General features: G+C 34.2%; 2 protein-coding genes across 3 annotated transcripts in view; one reads left to right on the plus strand and one right to left on the minus strand.

Moving 5' to 3' along the window:
* Positions 1–1,333: 1,333 nt before the first annotated feature.
* RpS16 (ribosomal protein S16) lies at positions 1,334–6,977 on the minus strand. Its single transcript, XM_028306304.1, has 5 exons — positions 6,909–6,977; positions 6,760–6,804; positions 5,984–6,115; positions 2,608–2,722; positions 1,334–1,572 (listed from the first exon to the last, which is right to left on the minus strand). Exons 1-5 carry the CDS (start codon positions 6,924–6,926, stop codon positions 1,427–1,429), a joined length of 456 nt encoding a protein of 151 aa, XP_028162105.1. The 5' UTR covers positions 6,927–6,977; the 3' UTR covers positions 1,334–1,426.
* Positions 6,978–7,342: 365 nt separating this feature from the next.
* insc (spindle orientation adaptor protein inscuteable) overlaps positions 7,343–26,785 on the plus strand; it is a 44,305-nt gene continuing 24,862 nt past the window's right edge. The window contains exons 1-2 of one of the 2 annotated variants that reach the window (XM_028306277.1): positions 7,343–7,595; positions 23,864–23,908. The gene's annotated coding sequence lies outside the window, so the exon portion shown is untranslated. The remainder of the gene's footprint in view (positions 7,596–23,863; positions 23,909–26,785) is intronic. The other variant, XM_028306278.1, reaches the window with a different exon arrangement.

Here is a 26,785-nt window from a genome sequence, read left to right on the forward strand (position 1 = left end):
AAATATGATAATCCGTACGAATTGAATGTCTATCGTGCCATCAGCGAGTTAGGACCTTGTCACCCAAATACCAATAGTGTACAGTGGCGCCAACTGGCGAATGCAAAGGTACTTAATTATTTATTCTATGTAGACCAGAGACAGTGATTTTAAGGTCGACTGGCGGAGAATGCTTTTAGCATTAAATCGTCCTTTTGTATCAATTTTTGTGCAATAGTTTTAAAAAAATCAATAAATTGCATTTTTAATTATGTAGGTATAGCCTGACCAGGAACATAAAAACCCTGGCATAGAGGCGCGTCAATTGCATTTGATAGTGCAACACTGAGTACAGTCGTACCTGTGTTAAATTAATAGACCAACTTTATGTATCAGGATTCAGGATTACGGGCTATTTTGATATTTTCATAAATTAACGAAAAAATATTATTATCAGTAAACTGGTTTAAATAAATTAAATGAAACCATCAATCAGCTAGTTGGATTTATTTTATTATTCATCAATAATCAAATTCAGAACTTGAATATTCAATTGCAATGTCTGCTCATGAACGCTTCAAACTCGGTACTTCTTTCCCAATTCCATAAAATTCAACACTTAGAAAGTGACAAAAAACTTTAAAATAGGTAGTTGAAACAAACTGCAGCTAATTTTCATAGTGGACTGTACTATACGATAAACATGTCAGTCAAATTGACAACCTTTGTCGGAAACATTATTCAATGAAAATATTGTCCGAACCCTTAGTATTTCTCTTTGACAAATACTTTAACACATTGTGAACCACTTTTCTTTCACGACTATAAAAAGATTTTAGCAATTTAATTCACAAAATCAATTGCGCACATTTAAAATAAAGTTTGTTTACACTTTGACAGCAATAGACTGACATGCAAGGTGACATGTCAATGAAGTTTTCAGTTACTGTTGCCATTAAAAGAAATTAGTACCATTAGTTTTCCGCAACATGGCGAGGGTTTTTATGTTCCTGGTCAGGCTATACTTTCCAAATTTTAAAAACAAATTAATTCCGCTAATAAAGTTACATTTATGTCATTACATAAAACGTATTTTTTGGAAAATTATAAAATTATAATTCCAATGTCTCAAATTAATGCAAAACTTTTTTGTCAACAATATGTTGCCCCTGGTATACTACTGCTGAGTTCTACTGTTATCACTAAAATAATAATCACCATAGACCATAGATCTATTGGTGGGACTGCAAATCATTTTTTACAAAACATGAGGAAGGACTTAGAAGTAGGACCACTGGCAACGCACATTCACACCTAAACAACTAGAGGAATCCAGAAAACCAAAACAAGCAAATATTTTTTTAGTTTTTTATTGTAATCACGCCCAATGCTATCGCAATGACGAACCCGCACCAAAGCGATACCACCCGACGGGACGATGGTGATCTTAACGGTACGACTTCTGGTAGCGAGCGCGCGCGCCTGGACCGCCGAACTTCTTCGGCTCGCAGCGACGCGGGTCCGCCACTAGTAAACTCCTGTCGTATTGGACAAGGATGTCCTTGATTTCCTTCTTTGAGGCCTCGTCTACATCTGAAAATAAAGTTACAAATCAGTTTTTTTTTATCCACAACGAGGAAGCTCTTGGCCTGTATCTCACCTGATGGTAAGTGATGATCAGGCCGAAGGTGGATTTTGAATTTAAATGAATCATGACAACAACAACAACTTCTGATGTGATGCTAAATTATTTGATTTAACATTTATCAAAATATCAATATTCTTTAATTCACTTATCATTATCTATGTAGACAGCAAGGTAAACACTGTACTCTCAAAAGTTAGGGCACGTTAGGGGTAGAAGACTACATTTTTATTATCAGCATAGCTAAATCAATTTATATGATTGGCAAGCATTACAAGAAATTGGATACTGCCCAATGCACTAAGGCTGGTTTTAGAGTCACGCTGACGCACGCTGACTGTCAGCGCTGACAGCCGAAATGTATGAAGCGTCGGCGCCGAGCGATCAGCGTCACTCAGGAACGTTCCCTTCAATTACATACATATTGATCTGTCAGCGCCGACGATCAGCGAGCGGTCAGCGCGATTCTAAAACCCGCCTAAATGTGTAATGTTCAAAGAGTAAAGTTTTTTTATTTAAAAATGGATCAATTACCATGTTACACTGAAGTTATGACCTTTTCATGCTATTTTATAGATGGTGTATAAAAAACTGGGTTAGTAAAACATTTGTTGTGTACACTTCAAACAAGCATAGTATTGAGAGCTGATGCCGTTTGGTAAATGTCACAATAATCTCCTTTCCCTGAAATGACTGAAAACCATGGGAGGTAGACAGCTTTGGAAAGAAAGGGTTCGTAAGACCAGTATTATTAGAGCCACTGCAAGAACACAATGAAACTTATTTTGGTTAGTAATTTCTTAAGAGCTCTAATCTTAGTGGTTGAGTTACAGAGACCATCCATTGTGAATGAGGATGCCTGTTCAGTCATCCGTAGCTTTGGATGAAATATGTAAGGGACACGGACAGGCGGCATGGTTCTATAGCTTAACCCGATCACAATGGATGGCCTATACACTGTTGAAAACTAAAAATTTACTTACATTTCTGGTAGAAAGCAATGAGTGCTTTGGAGATAGCCTGCCTGATGGCGTAGACCTGTGCGACGTGACCACCACCCTTGACGGTCACTCTGATATCAACACCGGAGAACTTTTCCTGGAAATTTACAATTTAATGTTTACTTCACTGTTCTTACGTTAACTAATTTAAGTCATAGCTTAGATTACACTCAGAACTTTCGTTTACTTCACATCTATAGATGCTCAGGTTCGGAATAAGTTTGATCATCATAGCATAGTTTTTAAAACAAATGCAAAAATGTTAGTATATATCAAAAATGCACACAAAATACATTCAGACTACAAAAACTACAAACAAATACTACATGATTGAACTTATCTACCAAACAAAATAAGATATTTGACCATTGATATGATTTGTGAAATTATACATGCAAATCAAACGTCAAAAGCTTCAAATTAATTTTATTTTTTCAATTTAGGGCTGATTTTTCAATCGTCGGATAACTTTTAACTGAAGAATAATTTGGCACATTGACAGTTTCGGTATGGAAAATATGTCAAAATGACAAGTTTATTCATCAGTTAAAAGATATCTGACGATTGAAAAATCGGCCCTTAGTGAAATATTACATAAATATGTATGGTCAAACATCATTGCGACACAAAACATTCTACAGATGTATACTGCCGCACAATTTATAAACGCAGTAAGTAACACGTGAACAGTTTCGAGAAAAACGCGATCAAAGTTGAAATTTTATTTTGGGGTGTCTACAATTAGTTACGCAAATATTTGTAAAAAAAAATATATGGGCTTATAGAGCTAAACTCAAAGTTTATTTTGATATGAGGTTTTTGTATTTTAATTAATATTTTGTATTTAAAATTATTAAAAAACTGTTTATGTTATGGATTAACTAAGATTTCGTTCGATACTTACTACCCATGAATGCAGTATGATTGTTCCTTACTGCGTTTATCAGTAGTTTTCGTTACTTACGGTACATGTGTTAAATGATTGATTTAAATTTTAGTTCTTACAACGTAATATATGCGCCGTATCTTTACAACTTACTGCATTTATGAGTGGGAGTGTGAATCAAAATAATTTATCAAAACTTTAAATGCGCAGTAATAATACAATTATACTGCGCTTATCATAAGCCAATAACGCTTTGATGTTGAACTTTCCCAAATGACCAAGGGGTAAATGAAACAAGTATTACAAAATAATTGCTGAGATCGCTTGTTATTCAATCAAAAATTAAGATATGGCACCCACTTTTAGATCTTAAATATACCAATCTAATAAAATAAAGACTAGGTTGTTCGTTTCAGCCGAAAGATGTCCACTGCTGGACAACGGCCTCCCCCAAGGATTTCCACAAAGACCGGTCCTGTGCCGCTCGCATACGACCTTCACCAGATCATCGGTCCACCTAGTGTGAGGCTTGCCCAAGCTGCGTCTTCCAGCTCATGGTCGCCACTCAAGAACTTTCCTGCCCCAGCGGCCATCATACAACTCATAGTGTCTCCAACCTTCAGAGAAGTGGGTACAGAACGGCATTTGACATGATTTTTGTCTTGTCAATTAAAGACCGATTTGTTGAGAGGCTCTATTGAGGCAATCGAGGATTGAGCTTAGATCTTCCACGTTCTCAGCCATGACTACGATATCGTCCGCGAATCAAAGATGGGTGATGTACTCGCTGATGATATTTATGCCCAATCCGCTCCAGTCCAGAAGCTTGAAAACATCTTCCAGAGTGGTAGTGAACAGTTTTAGAAATATGACATCTCCCTGTCTGACCCCTCGCTGCAACTGAAGTCCTGATCCCGGAGACGGACTGACATTGTGGCCTATTCGTACAAGCCCTTCAACGATTATATCTATAGTAAATTTGGCACCGTTGGAGAGACTGTAGCTTGAAGAGAGAAGTCTTTCTCATAGACCACAAATGCCAGACAAAGTTGCTGATTATTCTCCTCAGTTTTCTGCCATAGATAAGTATGTGGTCTATCATACTAAAGCCTTATCGGAAACCGATTTGTTCGGGAGGCTAGATGTCGCGTGAAACCATTCATGATGACTCTCAAAAACAGAATCAGAAGTGAGATGGGTATAAAATAAATTCTTCAACAAGGTTTTGTTGCCTTTTTTGAAGAAGAGTATCACCACACTTCTGTGCCATGCCGTAGGCGTTTTTCCCTCAAGGATGACGGAATCGAATAGCTTCTAAAGAGCCTTTAGTACCGGCGTTCCGCCTGATTTCAGAAGCTCAGCCGTGATTCCATCATCGCCCGGTGCCTTGTTGTTTTTCAGCTGTTTGAGAGCCATTCTAATCTCGTACAGACACGTCCGGGATATCTTCGGTATAGTGTCGGGTCAATCTAGCTCTTGGGTCTTCGGCTAGATTTGTCATTTGGACAGGTTTTCAACTTCTTCCAATAACGTAAGAGTCAGCCACTGCGTTCATAACATGTTAACACCTAGGCAGCACTCTGACAATCCTTAGTATGTACGCAGTATAATTGTAATTACTGCATTAATATTAAGTACAAGTCATCTGTTTTTTCTATGGAAACATAATATCAGTGTGTGTTTAAGTGGAATTACTGCACATATACTATGTGCAAGATGAACTTAACAATTGTAGAAACATAATAAGAATGATGTAATTGGCACATACTGCACTATTACTGTGTAGCAAATTAAGTAAGCGCGAGTATTCACATAATATTAAGTTATTATGTGCTCTTACTGCTAACATAGTATGTGAAGAAACCTACAATCTGCTCTTTACTGCGTTTATGATAATATGTATCTTCCGTTCTAAGATAGATAGAAAAAAACGGGTCTTTGATTCTTATAGATCGCGATGTCAGGATTCAGAATATTCAAAACAATCATAAATGCAGTAAGTGGTACTTACTGCGTTTATAAATTGTGCGGCAGTATAGTAAACCGCATGCTTTACACACTAAGTTAGAAGACTGAATATGCTGAAGTTAGGTTTGTTAAATGGAGTGGGTTTATTGTAAACAACATACCTACTACATGTTAATAATACAATGATGAATAAAAATTAGTGGTAAGTGGTTTGGCGTTATAAACATCAATGGTAATGGTTGTAAATATAAGAAAACATGATTTTATTGAGATGTCTCGACAAAAAATATTTAATTAACATGCTGTCTCAGTGAAAAAAATACCACTACTATGTAAAATATTGCATACATCATGCATACTACAAAACTTCAGTTGCTAAAAACAACATGCTGTAAAACAAATTGTCTACAAGAAAGGTAGCATACTACAAAACTTCAGTTGCTAAAAACACCATGCTGAAAAACAAATTGTTTACAAGAAAGGTAAACATAGATGAAAACATACCTTGCCCAGCAAAAGGATTGGTTCCTGGAGTTTGTACTGGAGCAGACGGGGCTCCACCAGGTCGAGGGGACGACCGTTCACTCGGAGCACGCCATGGCCGCGCTTGCAGTAAGCTACAGCGGTGGCGGTTTTCTAAAATAATAGATAATATCATAAAAATCAGGTACATGAACATAATTGTGCTGAAATTAAATACAATTAGGGGGCTAATATAATCCGTTTTGGAGGCTATTAGAAACGACAAGAGTGGCATGTCTTTTATTTTGATTTTTGTCCAACCTCAGAAATCTTTGGTGACAGATCGGTGCTAAATAACAAAGCCAAATCTTTTATCTATGTAATACAGTCATTATGTGGTTATACAGGGGTTTAGCTAAGCGTTCATAACTATTATGATAAAGTTAGAGTAAAATTTAGGTCTCAAGAATGTTTAGTACAGTTGTTTTGAGGTTATGTCAAGTTTTGGGGTGTAAATATTCGTCTCGCCAAAAATCAACATGATATTATTTGAGTAATAAAACATCTTACAATATTATTTAGACAGGCTAAGGGTGGCTTTCTAAGACAGTTGGTACGATGTAAATCTTTAGGGCCGCCACAACAAATAGGTTACAATGACCAAGATAGGAAAGGATTATGCTCAAAATCGGTCATAATCATTAATTTGATCTTCATAATGTTCCATTTACAACAAATTTAGAATAATTCTGCAATAAACAAATGCCATAAACCAAGAAAACTAGTCACAAACACGTGGACTACCGCTAACCACTCACCTTGCGTCCGAATACTTGGACAGCCTGAATAGGTTCTCGTCTCGTCTGAAATATTAAAATAAACAATTTATACACTGAAACTAATGCAATGTTTGAACAAGTAAAAACATTTTAGATTTAATTTTTTCAAAAAGAAATTGCACACGCACCTCCTGTGGGGCAGCCATTTTGACAGAAAAGAATGAACAAGTGAATGAGTGATGAATTCTTGACACAAAGAACGAATGAGTATAAATAGAGATGTGAAAACCGATACATTTACGTAAAAAATAATCATTCATCGTCATTTAATAACAAAACATTATCATTCTTGTTATTTAAAAAAAACTTTTTATTTGAATGACAATAATTTTTAATTAACATTGTTCAATAAAATAATCATCTAATGAAATGTTAACTTCGCTTATCTTACAACTTGTATTGCGACATCTAGCGACGAGTAGAGGTACTAAGTACTAGTGGTTCTTATCAAAGTTACATAAATTATTCTATTCAAAACTAGATGTCGCTGTCTCCTGTTCCTTAGGTTGCGTTTATCTCGTACGGTGATGACTCAACCGGCAAGCGCTCGCGTGCGTGCGTATGTTTTGTATTCTTGGTACGTAATCGTCGGTGAAGAGTCGTGCGGTATGCGCGACGGTAGCGCACGCTTACAATGCACCGCGAAAACGCCAACATTCCCGCGACTGTGTTAGAACTTGGACAAAACAGTGTGAAACAAAGTTGTTGAGAGGAGAAATTTGTGCATTCAAATTGTTTATGTAATGAACAAAGTTTCGTGTTTGAATAGTTCGACTGGATTTTTGAGTTTTGAATTATTGTTCAGAGTTTTGAAGGTAGGTAAGTGAATATTTTGACTTTAGTTTAAAAAAATCTACCTTACTTTATTTATTTATTAGTAAACAATAAATTGTATTGTGTTAATTTATTGAATTGTTAAATTAAAAAGTCTCCGCTTCTATTTTAAATTGGTATCACTCCAATACTTAATAAAAAAATATATTTATTAAATAATCAAAAACAAAAAAATTTCAACAAAGCGAAGGGTTTTTATTATGACGCTTTTTGTATGATCTAACTAAACAAGTAGACGCGGTGCGTCACAAAAAATACTAAATGATTCATGTAGGAATGTGGTCAACTTCTTAACCACCTCTCGTGAGTGGTCGCCCTAAACAGGAAAAAAATTATTTTTTATTAACTAGGACTCTTGTAAACAAAATCTTATTCGCAAACAAACTCAATAACGTCTAAAATATCGCAATTTTATATTCCCGTCTAAAATTAGTTTATTTCTATCGAGTATAAAAATCTCGAAATAAATAAATTCTATAATTTATTTAATATTCAAATAATTATTTCACCACTGAAATCGAAGCAAACATTTATTGTTTTTGTGCAAGAAATAAAAAAAAACTGTTCAATTTATTACATTTGATACATTTATTTCATTTTTATTTGCTTATGGACATGTTTTTAAATTATTGCAATAGAAAACAATCATGATTGGTTTTGTAAAAAAAATAAACTTTAAAGTCGTCATTACAACTCAATTAATACTTACTTACTTAAAAGCAAGTTTGGAAATACTGGTGGAAATACATTTTACCAACTAAACTGAAAACGACATTGATTGTTCCTGAAAAACTTCACTTATTCTTTTAAAACAAAACAAATAAACTTTGTTTTCATAGTTGCGATCAACGAGAAAGTTTAAATTATACTTTTATGGTTCTAATGCAATAACCTACACATAACATGCTGTAAATTTAGCAAATAAATAGGTACATTTAGTTAATTATGCAAGCAAAAGCGGCGAAATAAGTTGTTTACTTATTAATTAGCGAATTTTATGATCATAGATCGGATGTTACGAAATATGTATTAATTAATTCATGTAACCAGCTATTTACCGCATCATTTCACAATAAATCAGCATAAAATTAACATAAATAAATGACTCAAATATTATTTATACTTTTTAAGTACAAATTTGACTCGTTCAGTGAAATCAGTCAGGGTTATTTATTATATAACTTATATTTTGTTTATTTTAGTTTACTCCACTTTCACTTGAAAATTAAAAGTGTTTACATTGTCATTGTCCTTATTTCTATGTTTTTTTTTTGTTTCATTGTTTATGTGACATTAGTTCGTATGACATATTATGTAAAATCCATTTGATTTGTTTATTTAAACCGATTTAACCACGTGTAATTACCCCTTACATACTTATAGCAAAACAAAGGTCATGAATCACCCACTGGGTAAATCTTCTGCGGGGTCAATGTTCTGTGAATAGGAAGTTTCAAAGGAACATTCATCCCCATTGGGAGAATCCCATTTAAATTCCGTTTTTCCTTCGGTTATTTATTTGAAAATCTTACTTTAAACGAGCAACGACATTGAAGAGACGGCTGAGTTGCAACACCAAACTTTGACCGTAACTATAACGTTAACTAGTGATTTGTATGTACTTTGACAGATTTTTGACGTTTGTTACAGTCAAAGTAAGATGGTGCAACCCAGCCTAATTGAATCTTAGTAGGGTCAACAAGGGCATCAAGAATGAAGGTATGATATCTAGTAGATTACATACAGGTAACATACATAATTTCTGATAGTATTTATCTTATTAATTCAGACAGCTACAAGTTACAACTCTACACTATCTATTCGTTTATTTATCAAATCAATAACTATTTGACCTTAATTAAAACCTCAATTAAAATCAAGAGATAAAAGTCAAACTTTACTAGTAATTAATAAAAAAAACACTAATTCTGCACAGTAGCCATACCAATACCATAGATAGACAAATAAACAACCGGTCAACGACGGATGTTAATCACTGTAAGGGAAATTGTTCTCTGCGCGGGCATTACTGTACGGCATTTCAATTTGGTTTTCATCTTAATAAATTTTATGTCTGCTGGTTTTTCTAAATTAATATTTTCTTTTTTGATTTAATTTTATAATTTAGATCAGATTTTCCGCCAGTAACTTCACAAAGATTTCCCGCCTTATCCAATCTATGGTCAGGTTCAGGTTACTTTTTAATCGTTACGGTTCTGGCGCTAACGTTAATCGGCCAAACCGTTGAGTGGCCGACATGTCATGACTTCCTGCGCAGTTATAGGTATGTCTAATTGTGTCATGGTGGTCCGTTTAGGATTAACCGGGTAACTTGGTATCCATCCGCTAACTTTATACAGGTACAATGTAACACTGTATTGTTTATTCCGTGATCTTATGAATAAAATCGCTTAGCTCTTAGCTCAAAATTAGTAAAATAAAACCTTTCTACACATGTCTCACAACGACTTGCTAGATTAGGTACAGATACACCGTGTATATGCCATCTTACTTTAACAAAAGTTAAAAGTCTGAAACTCCAACAGAAACACCGGTTATAGTCAGTCACGATTAAAATGGCTAAAGGTGGTGCAACTCAGCCTCAGCTGTTGTACACAGTGAGCAAATAAATAAATTGAGTTTCTTTTATTTATTAATTATACAGATATTATTATACTTATTATTGTGTCAGTATAAAAAATATTCACTCCAGTTTAGAAATTTACGATAAATAAGAATTTAATAAAGATTAATATCAAAAATAAATCTCAAGTGTCTCGTGCAATGTCACACTGCAATATTTTATTGCAACTGACATGCTATTCGCATGAGTGCCAGCAGTAAAAAGTGAAGTTTATCCATTCTACTAGATCATTCTTTTAGATCCCATTTGAAATCGATACCGCAAACCTCGAACAGAAACAAGGATAAACTCGACTCTATTCTGTTAGCAGTAAATCCTACAATTATTAGCAAGTTGCAATACCAAGTTTATTTTGTAGGGTTTCAGATAATGCTATTAGTGGTGCATGTACACTGATACTGCGCTACAGAAGCCCTACAATCGGTGAAACATGCAGATTTCCTGCATAAGTCGGTTAGGACACGTTTTACGTTTTTTACCATGTGATTCTGATGAGTAATGACTAATAAAGCAAGTGCAATATTATTATTTTACGACAAACGTAAAGGTTATAAAAATAACTTGAAAAAATCGAACTGCCTAATGCGGGAATCGAACCCACGACCTTTTGATTGCCGGGCGACTGCTCTTCCATCTGAGCTACTTGATATTGAACCATGAGCAACTCTAAATGCTTATTAAAACGTGAAGGTATTCGCATTTTTTTCATATTTTCATAATGTCACATCCGGACTTGGGTATTAGAAAATCATTATACTGAAAATCGTATCTTGCTTTGAACAGTTTCTTTCTCATATTGTAAGTAAACTTTTGGAAGGATAACATGTTGCTGAAAATGCTGAAATCTTTTTACGTGAAAAGTAGCAGTTTCATGAAACATTACATATGGCAAAGCATACTGTTTAACAGTAAGCTTTGATATAAAGATTTTGATTTTTTCCCGGAGTTCCGTAAGTCAACTAAGTACATTATTTTGCAGTCGCTTAAATACATTTTGTATATTTATATTGTACAAATACTTAATTGAACATGCTTGAGTGCGCAAATCTAAATCATGTTGGATGTAACTAACACGGTTAGTAGCGGTAAACTGCTTTTTATCATTAATTTTCTACTGTTCAAACAATTCGCTCGCATTCCTGCGATAAATCAGAATAAGTAGCCTACTTTTTATGATAGGTGTGTTTGTTTGTATTGATACAATGTGCACTTATCAATAACAATCCAAATAATATGTAAGGTAGGTAATATCCTAGTGAAATATCGTTAAAAGTTCTGGATAATCTTAATCACAAAAACATACTAATGGATTTTTAAGTTTGAGTTGCACCACCTAACTTAACAGTAACTAAAACGATAACCAGTGCTTTTTGTATGGAGTTTGACAGAGTTCTGACGTTTGTCAAAGTTAAATTAAGATTGTGCAACCCAGCCTAAGAAGTATTCAAAATCTACAAGTAGGTAATTAAAAACGAAACTTCTAGTAAATCACACTAACAATATACTTTGACTTCATTGATTTGTTTCCAATAAAATTGTAAATGCAGATCTATTGATTCCAATTGGTCTGAATTGATAAAAAAGCTTCTTAGCTTTAAAGTTAAAATACTTAGGTAATAATAATAATTACGCTCGACCGACTGTAATCTTACGTTATAAATTTTCTTATGGTCTTATTACACCATCAAAATACCGTTTTAACCCTTAAAAGGCTTGTTCAATTAATTCTATACTGTCTATGGTTCGACATGCACATCGATAGTGAAATTCAATTTGAAAAATTAACGTAATCTAGAAAATAACAGAACTTTTACTTATTCGTGTTCTTACCAAAAAAGGTTTGACATCAACACCGCCATTGATCATCGATATTATAATTACGAATTTAAACATCACTGCTAAATACTGCTAATATTTTAAAGAGATAGGAAAATCAATTCTAGTGCTTAAAAATACGCACTTTCCTTTGCGCGAGATAGTTTTATTTTTAGAGGTATTGGCGCAGAATAACATTAAATTAGTGCATAAAAAAAACTAGGCTGCATAGTTTATGACCTATGCCCGCGGCCTTAGCCTCTTTGGAATTCCAATTCAAAAAAGGAATCATGACTGACATCTGCTAAGCTCCAACATTTTTATGTCTTTGCCTGAACTTTTTTTTGCTGTCATTTGGCTATAATTTTGTCCCAGACCCAAAACTGTACTCGTATATTGTTGGAGAATTTAGTAGATAGACCTTCATTGAAAATCCTAAATGTACACAAACAGAACTCGTGAAAGTGTTCGATGTATTTTATGAATTCGTTAACACGTCAATCTAACTGGTATAAGCAATTCTGATCAATCACGTTTAAATTTTAATCAGCAGAACGTTATTAGCAATTTAATTAAATGCAAAGTTAAGTAGTTACTTACAAAGAAAAACATACCGAAAGAAATGATCTTCACACGTCTTCTAAAAAGCAGTGTAGTTATAAACAAACCTAGTAACAGTTGTATGTGCACTTCACAACCGTATTTTAGAGCCTAGCCCTTAAGCCACGTAAGTCGAAAGTAGTTCTCCATACTTATTTTTACGCTACGAAATTGGATACAGTAATCTCATCTTACCAAAGAATTGACTGCTTAACTTCTGCTTACATAGGTAGATTTCGGTCTTTTACATAATCTTTTATATTCATTTTAATATTCCTTCTAAACTTACAAAAAGTTGGATTCCTCCCGCACTGCATGAGAGCAATATTAATGTACGCATTGCGATTCCGTGTTATAAAATTTATTTTACTGGTTTACTGTACGCGCACGAGCTGTAGCGTAATGTTTATTTCTGAAAAGCTAATTTAATTTATTAGCTATATTTTTTAACTTGTAATCTTTTCAACATTTTTTGCCTCTAGAAGTGGGCCTACCATGTTATGTTCCATTGTACTCACTCTTACATTAGAGATCTGTGAAGTTCATTGCCGTGTAGGTTGGACTTGGAACACGCTCTAAAATGCCGCTCAGCTTATCTGTGGACTACGATACAATATTTCCTTAAATGTACACGATAATAGAAACTATTAGTCGAAATTAGTTATCTAATTTCACTGATAAATGTACCATAGTTTGTTGAATCCATTTAAGTGCATCTTGACATTAACTGATCCTGTTTTATTAATGCTGAGAGAAGAATTAGAAAGTTGTAAGTAATTGTTGTGAGAAAATCCTTAAATAACTTTTGTGTGAGTTAAACTATGAGAAAAACCATAATAACTTTAGTGTGAGATCACAAAGGATATTATAATTAATGCATTAGTTAAAAAAAAGATAATTAAATTAAATAATCAAATATCTTATGACCTTTCTATTGAGGTACTACGCCGTAGAGCTGGTTAAAAACAAAAACGAGGGTCGCCTGGCAATCGAAAGCCCGTGGATTCAAGTCCCACCTACGGCAAAATCAACGGAAAAATAATTAATTTCACAAATTAAACAAACGTTTGTTACATTTTATTAATTAAACAACAAATCATGACTAATCGTCAACCTAATTTGCATATCGTCAAATTCTAATACGTTGATGTCTTTTGTATTACGTAATAATGAAAGTTCATTATTATGTATTCTACGCTAATATTATGGATGCAAAAGTACATAAAATAGAGTACCTACCTAATTATCTTAATCTAGTATCATCAGTAAGTTATATGAGTAACATAATCGATTAATTTAACCGATTAAATCGTAATCGTGACAATCGTTGCTCCGCTTCGTTTATTAGGTATATTATCGTTTCGCCACCGGCTTACTCGCGAACTATTAATTTAGAGTGGACATATTTTAATCAAACTAGTTGTTAACCCTCCAATAAACTAGGGGACTATTAGATCCGTAAAACGAGTTTTTGATGCGCTACCATAGCGAAAATGGTACTCTACCGCGTCTCTTTTTATCATTCAACTTCTTATTCTTGTTGACTACAACTACACAGTGTCAGCTCAAAACTCTGCTACAAGAGTCGCGTTGTCAGTACTTACCATTCAATAAATCTTCCTGCGTGCAGTTGCACTTTCAAGTTTTCATTGTTTACTAAAATATAAGTTAAATACATTTAATTCATTATTGTTCGTTCGTGATTCCTTGTACCTCAATCTATTCTGTTTATTAAAAAAAAGCATTTTGAAGGTGTACAAGACATCACCATTGATGTTATTATTATTGACACAAAGTTCGGATCACAGAATTCACAGCTTGGGCATTTATTTCAACATAAAAATTAGTTTTTAACCTGTAAAAGTTTACTGACTACGAGTATAAAGTGTAGGTACGTAGCTTTTATAGGGTGCCAAACCTTGCGAACTGGGTCTACCAGACCCACCCTAGCCAGTTTAGGGTTATGCTCATTCACCACCGATCAGGTCCGTCCAGTCAGTACAACTTATGCCCGATATTAACTTGCATAACCCCGTAGTGCCGGGTCGTAAAATGAACGGACGAAACCGAGAGTTACTGTGAGAGCCGCGTGGTATTCATGCTAACGAGCCGGTGTTAACTAGTTTTAATTAAGTTGACGTTGAAATAACTGAATAAGATCAAAGAAAATTTAAACAATCGATATCAGGTTAATGATTAAATGAGCAGAAATGTTGCTTACAATCATATTTTATATTACTATCATTTCTGCAAGGAGCTCCAGTGTGTTTGAGTAAGGGTAACCTGTAAAATAGTCCATAGTTTCATATTCTACCGCGCGAATAATATGAAGTGAAAGCTACCGATGTTACCATGTAAATATGAAAAGTCCTTAGACGGTGGGTTAAAGCATCTAAAGGAGCTCGGAAAAGCAAGAAAATTTTGACAATGCCCATTGCTTACGTTTTATCTTTGATAGAAATCTTTGTAATTGCTAAGCCTATTCATGCCCTAACCCAAAGGTTGTTTAACTTCGGAAATCACTACATTCCCTGTATCTACAGCTCAGAAAATTATATCCAATACTTTATCTAAAGCATCGCTAATATAACCTATGCTTTCCAAAGCAATTTGAGAAGCAGTATCAACTCTAGCAAGTATTTGCAACATAAACATTCGATATTAGGGCCTACACTCATGTAATCTAGCCACCCAAGGAGTTCCTACACTGTAGCATACAAGATAATCGTGTGGTGTGGCCATATTTTGTCATGTAACTAGCTCCAAGTGCCAATTATCTTTAAAGGAATTTAAACTATGATTACTTAAAGTAGTAAGGAAATAAGGACCGATGTTGTAACATAGGTCTTGCTTCTAGCATAATTATAAAAACTAGCGTGGATATAGTTTGAGTAAACGACGAATTCGGTTTATTGGTGTAAAATACTTTTTGTCCATTTTGAAATGCCATAATAGGCCCGTATTATGAAGCAACTCTAAAAACTTCATTGTATCTAGTATGATTATTGATTGGTTGATTGAATTTTATACTTAAATCAATCAATCAGGCTATTGAATCTAGCATAGGAGGCATTAGGCATAGACGGACTAAATTGTATAGCCTTCTTAGTAAGCGATAGAAACACATCGCATGACATCTTTAAACTTCACCAATTTGGATAACGATTCGGTAATAGAATCTTGGACCACACGCAATACTATTTGCGTAGTTATGAGATCATATTTATAATTTTTATAGTAAGTGATTGCTGAGATTCAATTTCAATGTAAACATCGCCAGTTTTGATGGTTTCCATATAAGTCAAGAACAAAAAGAACGCACATTGGTATGGTGAATGTACCACATATTTTTGATGTCATCAAGTACAATAAGTATGAGATAGTTTTTGGTTCACTCAAAGCGTAATATACCTAATAATCGACAGTTTTCGAAACTAGATTTGAAACAAATAAAATTAGGTCAAACACCGTAATTCTAAAACCAAGACTGCCTGAAATTCTGCCTTGGAACCATTGAGTTATAATGTACTACGTACTAGAGAAGACATGTCAACTAGACTGTTTCTGGCACCTAAATAGGTCCACGGACCGAAATTCAATTAGTATGTGCTCAGCGGTTGCTGTGACAACACGCTTGAGTGCAGTTTTGTTTTTTGAAATATGCCATCCTATAGACGAAAATACTGTTCAAATAACTCCAGATACATATTAAGTAAAAATCAAGGAATGACTTTTTACCATTAAGTTGTACATTTATACACTTTAAAACACTAATTTAATTTTAATTTGTTAATTACAAGGCGTCACCGCGGCGGCAGACATTTTACGAAAATTTCAAAGATTAAAAATCGCAGACTTGACACTGACGCATAAATTAGTATACGAAAGGAAGGTTAAATACAGCAATAAAAAGATTTTTTTAAAGATTATAAGCACTTTGTATTGCACAAATTACTAATAGTCCCGTCCAGCCCCTTGTGTTAAGCTAAATAAGCTTGGGTTACGGGTGGGCTCACACAATAGTCGTGCGGCATCATGGATCAAACTTGTTTGAATCTCACTGCTGTTGTTCGTATGCGACTGGTTAGTTAGTAAATCACCCTAATTATTGACACCTAGCTCACGAGATAGGCTAAAATTATAATAATTGTACAGTGTGTCTGGTCACCAGTGTCCGACCCGTTAGGGCGCAGTAATATGATCAATTTAATCGACAAATCCAGTATTAAAAAATTACAGCTATTTTAATTTTTTTAGTTTCTGAATGCGGATGGATTCATTTATTTACCAAATCTACCGATGTACAGGACCTATGAGTATAAAAGTGATTCGTTCGACAGCTGAAAAAGTAAGCAATACGTTGTCATCAAAAGCTTCCATTTAAATTTCTTAGAAACACTTGGTAAAAAAAATGATGCTTCTTTTTAGATTTTTCAATGTTACAAAAAACTAGAAAGTTTTACATTTTTAGATGCACTAAGTCATTACCTAAAAACTGATATACCTTGGCTTTAAATCAACTAGTCTAGGTGCTAGCTACACAGGAGATGCAGCGGTGAAAAGGAGAGGTGGGAATAGTCCCGTAACTTCTACCTCACAGCTATTATACGTGTACTCAACCACTGAGATAGTTAACAATAGAGACAATAAAATAACTGAAAGTTTCTGACTTTCAGTTATTTTATTGGTTCTGGAGTGAAGGCGTGGGTCATCCCTAGCTTTGTTCCTACCGTGACGAGTGGGAATTTTTCTAAAATCTCAAGATGGACTGACTGAAGATAGCAGGAAGACGCTGGGTGCAGGCCACTATCAACTGGGCGATGTGGAAATCATTAGAGGAGGCCTTTGTTCAGCAGTGGACGTCCAGTAGCTAAAATGATGATGACGATGTTTCCTTACAGTATCCAATTCAATAGGCAGAAACTAAACGTAAACGAAGTGTCGCCTCTGTAATGGTATCATTATCTATAACTCATAATATTTCGTGCGCTGTTGGATGACAGTTTTAAACTAGAGATGGGTAATTTTTTTATCGAATTAGAAAATACCAGTTAACGATTCTCAAGGCGATTATCGATTACATTAGATTTTAATCGGGAAGAAAAATAATTAATGGCTTAAGCATCAGTATGAAGCCCATACGCACTTGTAGCACAAGTAACACGATTAGCCTCAGTCCCCTCAGTTGTGAATTCGGAATCGCCAGTTGTAATTTTAAAATCGCATCACAGAGTGAAGTAACTAACACCAAAAAACGGCAGAGCGAAGTGATTTCGAATGTTTCAACTGCTACGTTTTGTCACTTGTCTAGGAGGGCTAATTTTAGTCTAAGGGAGGGGAGCTTAGATTACATTACAGGAAACGCACAATATAATAAAAGAAAATAATGTAAGTAGCTGAACCTTTTTGCTATTGAGCACCATGAAAATTTAACACAATTTAGCCGATTTGTTTATTTTCACAATCGTTTCACAATGTCTATGATGAGGCGACCGCAGGAACGTCACTATTCGTGCAATCCTATCAATGAAGTACGACATTTTCTGGTGCAGATTTTACCGCCATAAATTATGAAACTTGATAGTCATGGATTTGACTGACAGCTGTCCGTCAAATTCCCGCCCCGCACCCCGCACTGTACATATTTTGTTCGCGATGTCTGTTCTATACGTAGTAATATTACTTCAATGCTTGGAACTTTGGATAAATGTTCCGATGTTTCAAGAAACCTTCAACAAGTGTAGTTACCTATTTAACTATTTCTACAGATACAATAACTAATGAGGCCCGATTCGAGCAAACTTATCCGGGAATTACTCTTGGTATAACTTGGCACATTGACAGTTTCAGTATGGGAAATATGTCAAAAAGCGACTATCGATAACAATCGAATAACTGTCGATTTATTCTGAAATATTTACTCTTATTTGCTTACCCTTAATCTACCTTCTCTATCTAATGTTTAATTGTGTCTCGGTATGCGTGTTCTCGGCATTATCCTTACTTCTTATCCGACGGATGAAGGGTGTTATATTTCGCGTGTTAGGTAGCAAAGCAAGCAATACGATAATGCTATGACATAACCATTACGGGTGGTCGTAAGATCATGTTCTAGCGGCTCTAGCACTGGAAACTGGATCTTGACCAAACTTATTGGAATTGCATACGTTATCTTGATTAATCAGTTCATCCACATCCTTATCTGATTTCGTGTAAGATTTCTGAGATGGAATTGTAGCTTTTAAAATAATGCCTGAAGAATTAATAGGTAGGCAGTCTATCCTAAAAGCTCACTCATTAGAGAAAATAATCTTGGTCAAATATTATACTGGGATATTGCTATTATACTATTTGATGTTTTGGTATTTTTCTTAACGCAAAGAAAAATCCTCGTGTCATATTTTCTCAGCTCTAGCTATAACTAGTCAGTTTCCACAATCTATAAAGTATTTGCATTTACAAATCAATTAGTATTGTCGCGTGACTCATAGCATGCATCATGGTTGATTAGACACAAGAACACATTTTAGAATTACACCTTCTAACAGGTACCAGGTACTTTAATTTAGTCCTTGACAATATACTTTTGGTCCAAGATTGTATAAAATTTTTCATTTCTTCCAGTTGGTACATACATTAATCCTATAATTCCTTGATCTTTTATACATAAGACTGTTACTTGTGTAACTGCTTTTCACCCGACTGTGCCAGAAGGAGGGTCATTAGTTTTAGATTATAGAGCTTTGTCAGTCTGTCCAATATTAAACATAAATGTAATAATTATACGCATGTTTAAAATTATTAATCTAAGTAAACAAGTGGCTGTGTCAAGCATGCCGGTGACTCAGGGCCGGGGCATGTCACCAGTTCACCACTCCCATACTTAGCATACAATAATTCTATGGATCACAGGCGTGTTGTGAGAGAAAACTTAATCCCGACTGTCAGAATATGTTCCATTTTGGACCTTAAGTACTACGACTCTACATGCTTTGTACAGTCGACGGCACATCAGACTATACTTACTTTTCTTTAAATTAGAACTTATTACATCTTAATATTAAGACGTCTCAGTATTTAGCTTAATGTGCTGTTAAAAAGTAATCTCTACCAGCGTCATAAGCTCGTAATCTTAATAATCAAACTCGAGCCTACGTCAAGCCTATGATAGGTTCAATATATTTTTATAATTCTAAACAGCAAAAAGTACAGTCATCGTCAAATAGTTCGTGACACCTAAAGTAGATAAAAAGTTCGCAACACGTCTTGTTACAGATGGAATAAGGTTGTGTTGCTGCTCTAGTAGGTAAGTCCAGTCAGCGTCAGAAAGAACCACTGTTCTTAACCGGTGATCCGCGGACCACTGGTGGTCCCTGGAGGCATTCCAAGTGGTCCACGAAGTGCACTTGCACACCTTGGTCAAAACCACTTTTACAGGTTTTTGCAGTCAAACTGGTTTTGACCGATTATGAGGTGGTCCCTGACAAGACAGAAATTTGGTAAAATGGTCCCTCATGACTTAAAGGTTAAGAACCACTGTACTAGAGAGATATAAAAGATTACTTACTTATCTAAATAAGTAGGTCTTACAGAAGTTCTAAAAATCTCTTAAAAGTAATATTGTGTCGTCTCTTTGTAAACTGAATGAATATATTTGCGGGTAGCCACAAAATTGCAGCCTATAACAATTTCACAGACCGTTAAGAGCCGCGGAATACTTTTATAGTGCTAGATTTACCGATAGATATCGAGAGAATACTAGACTTTCTAGCAATTTAAATTTAATTTAAAACCTACTAACTTACCAACTAAAATAAAAGGTAGTTTGTTAGTTATAAGGTTAGGCTGGAGTGAAATGGATACAAGAGGTCAGGGACAGAGGTCGGTGGAGGATTGAAGAGGAGGCCTATATGTTCGAAGGCCCCCCCTAAAGGCTGATATAGACAGGTAGTTATAATAAAGAAAATAAGAGCTCTTCATCTTCTCCATCACAGAACACATACAATTTTGTAAAAGCATACGCAACATCTTGAATTAAACTAAGATAAAAAAGTTAAAGAAAGCAAATAACCATTTCATCAAAAGCTGTTTTTTTTTCTTTATTCAGAAAACCACAGCTCTTCATAATATTATTACAAGAGTATTTTTACAGTTCTTACAGCCAATAATTTTAAAAAATGATTTAAAAAAATAAGCCACAATTACACTTCTCATTACACATACCCCTAGCATTAAAAATTATTATAGTAGCATTAAAAAATAATTATAGATATCTATAAATAATGCATTTAACCTCTGACCTCTTCTTTACTTCAAACTAAAAGGTATCTATCTCCAAATTGATTTTAATTATAAATAATCTGCCTACGAACCCAATCCAATGCTATTAAAGAAAGATATTATTATAATATTGTAATAATTCAATAAGAATGTAACGGAGGAAACTTTTTTTGGTATTTATTTATTGCAAATACGATTAAAACAGTTCAAAAATGAGCTTATTCTAAAGTCGTAATAAAAACTTTATTTTAACATTAGCTTTACAAACTTGTTGAGAAATATTTCTAAAAGCTGCTAAAATCCAGGAAATCGACTTTCCAAGATATCTAACCTTGTAAGGAGCTCGTTAGGCAAGTAAAATGTTTTTTCTAGCTAGATGGTAGATATTCAATCTTTAAGGCGTTTATACATCACCTTTATTGTCCCATAATGCTTTTAAAGTAAACATAGCCTCCTCAAGACGAGTACAACCGACTTTATAAAGACCGAGGTGATATTGTTGATTTGAGCAAAATAGTACTTATTTGACAAGTACTCGTACATACATTATTTGTTGGGGAGTTAGAAGAAAAAAGGTTCAAACGAGGTAAAAGATAAATATTACTAAAATTAAAGGCTTTATTTCATTAATTACTATTAAATAGATAAAATTAAAATATTATACATAGAAATACTTGTAATTTAATTAATGTAATTTTAATTTAAAATTTACGTAATTTAAAGAAAGTTTGCAATTTTGACACTAGTAGCAGTGGTACGGCAAAACTTACACTGTGACGTCTATTAGAACTTTTGATAGCTCTACTGAACAATAATAATTTTGAATGTTTTTATACATACTCGGGGCAGACTGTACCCGTCTGATAACGAAGCTTGAATAAACAGCTATACAGAATCACCGTAATAGTATTTCCGCAATTTGATTAGTGAATTAGTTTTTTATAATTGAGTACACATGTTTTAGTCACGTTATCTCAATTTAACAGTTAATATACCTAAGTTTAAGTACGGCTTGTTGAGTTAAGTAAGATTAAGTACCTACTTCTACGCCGTTCATATAATTATTTTTCTGTGTGAAATCTCAGCCTAAATACTCACGAAATGTTTTTCATTTTCGATCGTAACTAGTACTTGGAAAATATTCTGCAGTATTAAGGGACAAAACATAGATACGTGAGCGAATATTTTAGAATCGAAATTTCGACAAATTCCAAACTAATATCCTTCATTGTGCTCCGATGCTGCCTTGCTAAAAAAACATTCTTGGATCAACATCTCCATCAAAATCCGTCCATCATACAACCGAGAGTTCTAGACATCACAATTCATAGCCCAATCCATTTTTGCCGCCGACAACTGACATTGAATCATGGTCGTGTGACTTACTAGCACTTTTTCATGACATTTCTATACATCTAACACTTTAAAGGCAGCGTATACGGCTAACAAAAAGTATACATGCAGTAAACATGGGCTAGGAACGTAAGAATGTCTTGCTCGATTTCATGAATATGTAAACAGATAGATATGGGAACTGCGAGATTGGAATAAGCAATCTTAGCCTTTAAAACACACACTACAATACTATTTGGTAAAATATTGAGACAAATGGAGGTGTTTTACAAGGATTTATTTGAATAATTTTTCTTTAAGTTAACAAAGGTCGATCTATACGTTTCATTAATATGATATTTACTTAAAAATACTGGCAGCAAAGAAAAAAAAAACATGTTTCTTTTTTATAAAATTGCGCAATGGCCAGTGTTTCAAAGTTTTGTGTGATAAAAATATAATAATAACTGCTACTTCGACAGTAGCTCCCTGATTAGAATGCGCAAAACGTAGGACAATGGTAACCGCGCATTCTGTACCTACCCACATTTACGGCGTGACGCGTGAGCGGCGAATCGTGCGTGTAATAAAGACTGCGGTTTTCATTTGTTTTGTTTAGTCTGCTAATAAAATAATAATTTAAATATAATTGCAGATTTGCGTTTATATGTATGGTTGGGTGTAATTTTTTCACGGTCAAATCGTTAAATTGCTTCAATTGCTCACCGAAGAAGAGATGAATTATACATACTATCAACTGTTCAACTCATATTCCTTCTTTCATAGTCGGGTAAAGATTTAAACATCACTCATGTTTTTTCCAATAGCGCAAAAAAAAAGATATTGAATAAAATTATCATAAAGTCATACAAGCAAGAGACATCAACGACATAATCAAGTAATACAAGAAAAATACCTATAATTTTTCCGTTAACTTGTACTGGAAAAGAAAGAGCGGTAAAACCACTTGGTATACCTATGTGAATTATGTGACAGATCGCGTTCTATACTAGTCTGGATTGATTACCGGAGACTGCACCCAGTATAAAATCGCAATTTCATATCTGGTTCCGCATATTGGCGTAAGAAACTGGGAGTGGTAGTTTCCTGGTGCCATTTTTCTAGAGAAAAATAAAAAAATATCACGTAGAGTAAGGAATAATCAATATCGGAATAATATCAGGAACTCAGAAACTTTCCATGTTAACCATAATACTAGCTTACACATACATACAGTGTGAGTCTTGATAAAGTGCACATTATGAAAATGGGTAAAAATGTAGAAAAAAATAAAAAATCTCAGATACTTTTTGTAATTTTTTCCTTCGATAAAAATGGGTCTAGTTTCTCCTATTTTCATATGTGCACTTTATCGTACATACATTTTGTTAAATAAAATGCAGCAAAAGTTGACTAAAATTTTTCTAGATAAGTTATACGTACCTATGTATTGAATATTCAATCAATATCATAAAAGCAACACATCCTTCCATCGATTCGTCCCGTTTTATTCGTGTTGATCCTTCTTACCTACTGGATCATAAAATGTAGACTAAAACATATTTATTTTCATTACAGAACGCATCCTGCCCGTGTGATACCGCAGTGAAACTTGAAACTCAGGTACCATAAATTGTAGAGTCTATTTACTACACAATCCACACAGATTACGTCTCTAGAGTTGCATAAAAATTGGTTTTGCATTCAAAACAATCTGTAGGGATACTTTTTTTAATGGGCGAAAGTCTCTCCGAGGCTTTTGTGCGACTGAAATGACGTTAGAAGACTAAGTAAATAATTATAACGTTGTAGGTAAAGTTTGACATTAATAAACTCAAATCGATGGTAATAGCTTTTTATGAGAAGATTGGAGCTAGAGGATGCGGTCTTTCAGTACCCACAGGGTTTCTATCAAACACTAAATGGTTCTGGGTTCAAGCCTAGACGGCCGCCAAAAACGTAGGAATCACACATTTTTAACCAAATGTCATGCTCAATTAACTAATATCTAATAATGAGTTTTGTCACCAAAAAATTCTTCATTTGTTTTAATAAAAATCTTACACTCATCAAACCAGTTTCTAATATAAATTATATCATCGTTCATTACACGGCAATAATTTTTATTTCATTAGTGTTTTACAAGCAGCAAATCGAGCATTAAATCAAAAATATTGGCCTTCTAACAGAAGACAATGCGACCGTCATTTGTTATACCGTGGGAGAATCGCGCTCGTTAGAAAGCAATAAATAAATCCACTATTGGAGTAAAAGTTACATAACGTTGACATAAGTTACGCGCCATTATTGTGACGTCATTGAGTCTATTGAACTGGTATCGATCGGCAGCACTACATTTTTTTGCAAGTTGTCTTTAACTTTTTTGCATAGAGAAATGAAACTATGTCGTGTATAACGTAAAAAAAGTACAAGTAATGTTACAGATTTTAAAATAATGGCCATGTAGTGACAATAATAAATGTCAAGTTTTATCTTGGCTATCTTGTCACATTTTGACGTTTCTTAGATGCACAATATCCCATATAGTTCCAAAATACTGAACTGTCCTATCGATGACATTGACAGTGGGGCGCCACCGTCAATACCGAATCGCTGGTTCCGATTTTTGCCATGTTGGAAACCATATAGTTGAACGATGGTAGCGCCCCCCTGTCACTGAGTTTGGTGGGACATTTCAGCTTGGTTCATCTATATCTACATTTTTATTTTTTTATTATTATGTCTGAAGCAAAAGTAGAAATGTATCTGGGAAACGTATTCAAGTAAACAAACATACAGTTTATTCAGTTGTTGGAATATCGACACAAGTGAATTAAAAAAACTGGTTTGTTATCGACTTTGTATGACATTGAACTTCGATCAGAAGGTGAATTGGTTCAATCAACGTATTAATTGAATTTTTAAGCAATTTTGTCTGTTAATTGACAATATTTCCGACTGTTATCTAATTGATTTAGGATTGAATTAGAGTAAAACGATACAATTACTTAAAATAATATAACAGTCGTTTGGTGTATTTAGTTTATATTAACTATCATGTAATGTTCTTGACCAAGCAACCAGAACCGATTAATTAAAAAAAGTTGATGAGTTCCGAAATGAGTCATTCTCACGCTAATCTCATTATTTGTAGTTCCGCAAGATAATAAATATTTCTCGGAACAAAATCCGACATTCTCCGCTGCATGGCCCACCAGTCACTTATGAATGGGCTACGTCACAGCTGACTCACACAAACTTTTTGCACTACTCATGGCCATACGATGAACTTCTTTAGATTTTTTTTTGGGCGTGTAATTTTCACGGATCATTGCGGCCAGTTAAAAAAGTGGAAGCTGTTTGCAAGTAACCTTTTTATGATGATGGCTTAGTTTGCGTTTAGCCAAAAGGTTTGTTTACCAATTCTTTTTTTTTGGAAGCGAGAAAGGTACAGACCTATTTTGTTAGACGTCAAAATAAAGAAAAGAGGATCAGTGCATATTAAATATGCGGTTTCTCAAGTGCCCTTAGTTTTCATATTTAAAAGTACTACTTCAAACATTAACAGTAAAAGTAGTTAAGCTGACGCTGAGTGAGTACTTAAAATAAATACTACAGGATGCAACTGACATCACCAACTAGCTTTACAACCTCTTGTATATTGTTCTCTATTCTCATTCGAAATTGTGTCATTGTGTGACTGACTAGCACAGAATGTATGTTTATGTATGACACTCCCATACATTGAAATGTACCGTTGGAATCCGTTTTAATTTTCAACACAATCTGGTTCATTTGAATAGTATAAAGCAAAGTTATCCAAACATAATATAGGTACTTACTACAAAGGTTTTTATATTTGGTACTTTAATGGCTACTTTACCAGCACTTATTTTAAGTATAATAAACACCCTGATGTGTTATAACAATACATATTATAACCATGCGTGCCTCCTCTAATACATAAATAATGACGTTTTGATCGTTAAGATGGCGGGAAATGTCACTTCATTGATTTTCGTGTGAATAGAACTTTCTTCGCCGAGGGCATAACTTATTTTTGGTTGTTTTATTTTTACAAAATTGACAGTTACTTACCAGTTTTGATAGGATTCGAAGTTCAAATTTCAGTTCTCCCCTTCTTTTCTTTTTTTATTTTGTTTTTTGGATCTTTTCAAACAATGGTTGCTTTTAAGTGGTTATTATGAATAAGCGTTTTAAAGTCATTTAAAACCTTTTAACTATTGCAATATCCCCTGTAATTACTTGCTTAATGAGTTGTAGAGTGGTTGTAGTCTAGTTTATCTAAAATAGCAACACGTAAGATATTTTTAAAAGATATCACTGCGTTCAAAACAAAAGAAACTATAATAAACAAAAGTCAGCACTTATTTGAATGTGACGTTCTTTTGTTTTTTTTTTAGATCCTTTTCTATTTTTTCCTTGCACAAAATCAATTTGAACTCAATTCCTTTATTTATCATTAATCTTTATGTCAGT

This window comes from Ostrinia furnacalis, unplaced genomic scaffold (genome assembly GCF_004193835.3).
Source record: "Ostrinia furnacalis isolate ACB-3 unplaced genomic scaffold, ASM419383v2 OfSCF1913, whole genome shotgun sequence".
In the NCBI taxonomy this organism is placed as follows: Eukaryota; Metazoa; Arthropoda; class Insecta; order Lepidoptera; family Crambidae; genus Ostrinia; species Ostrinia furnacalis.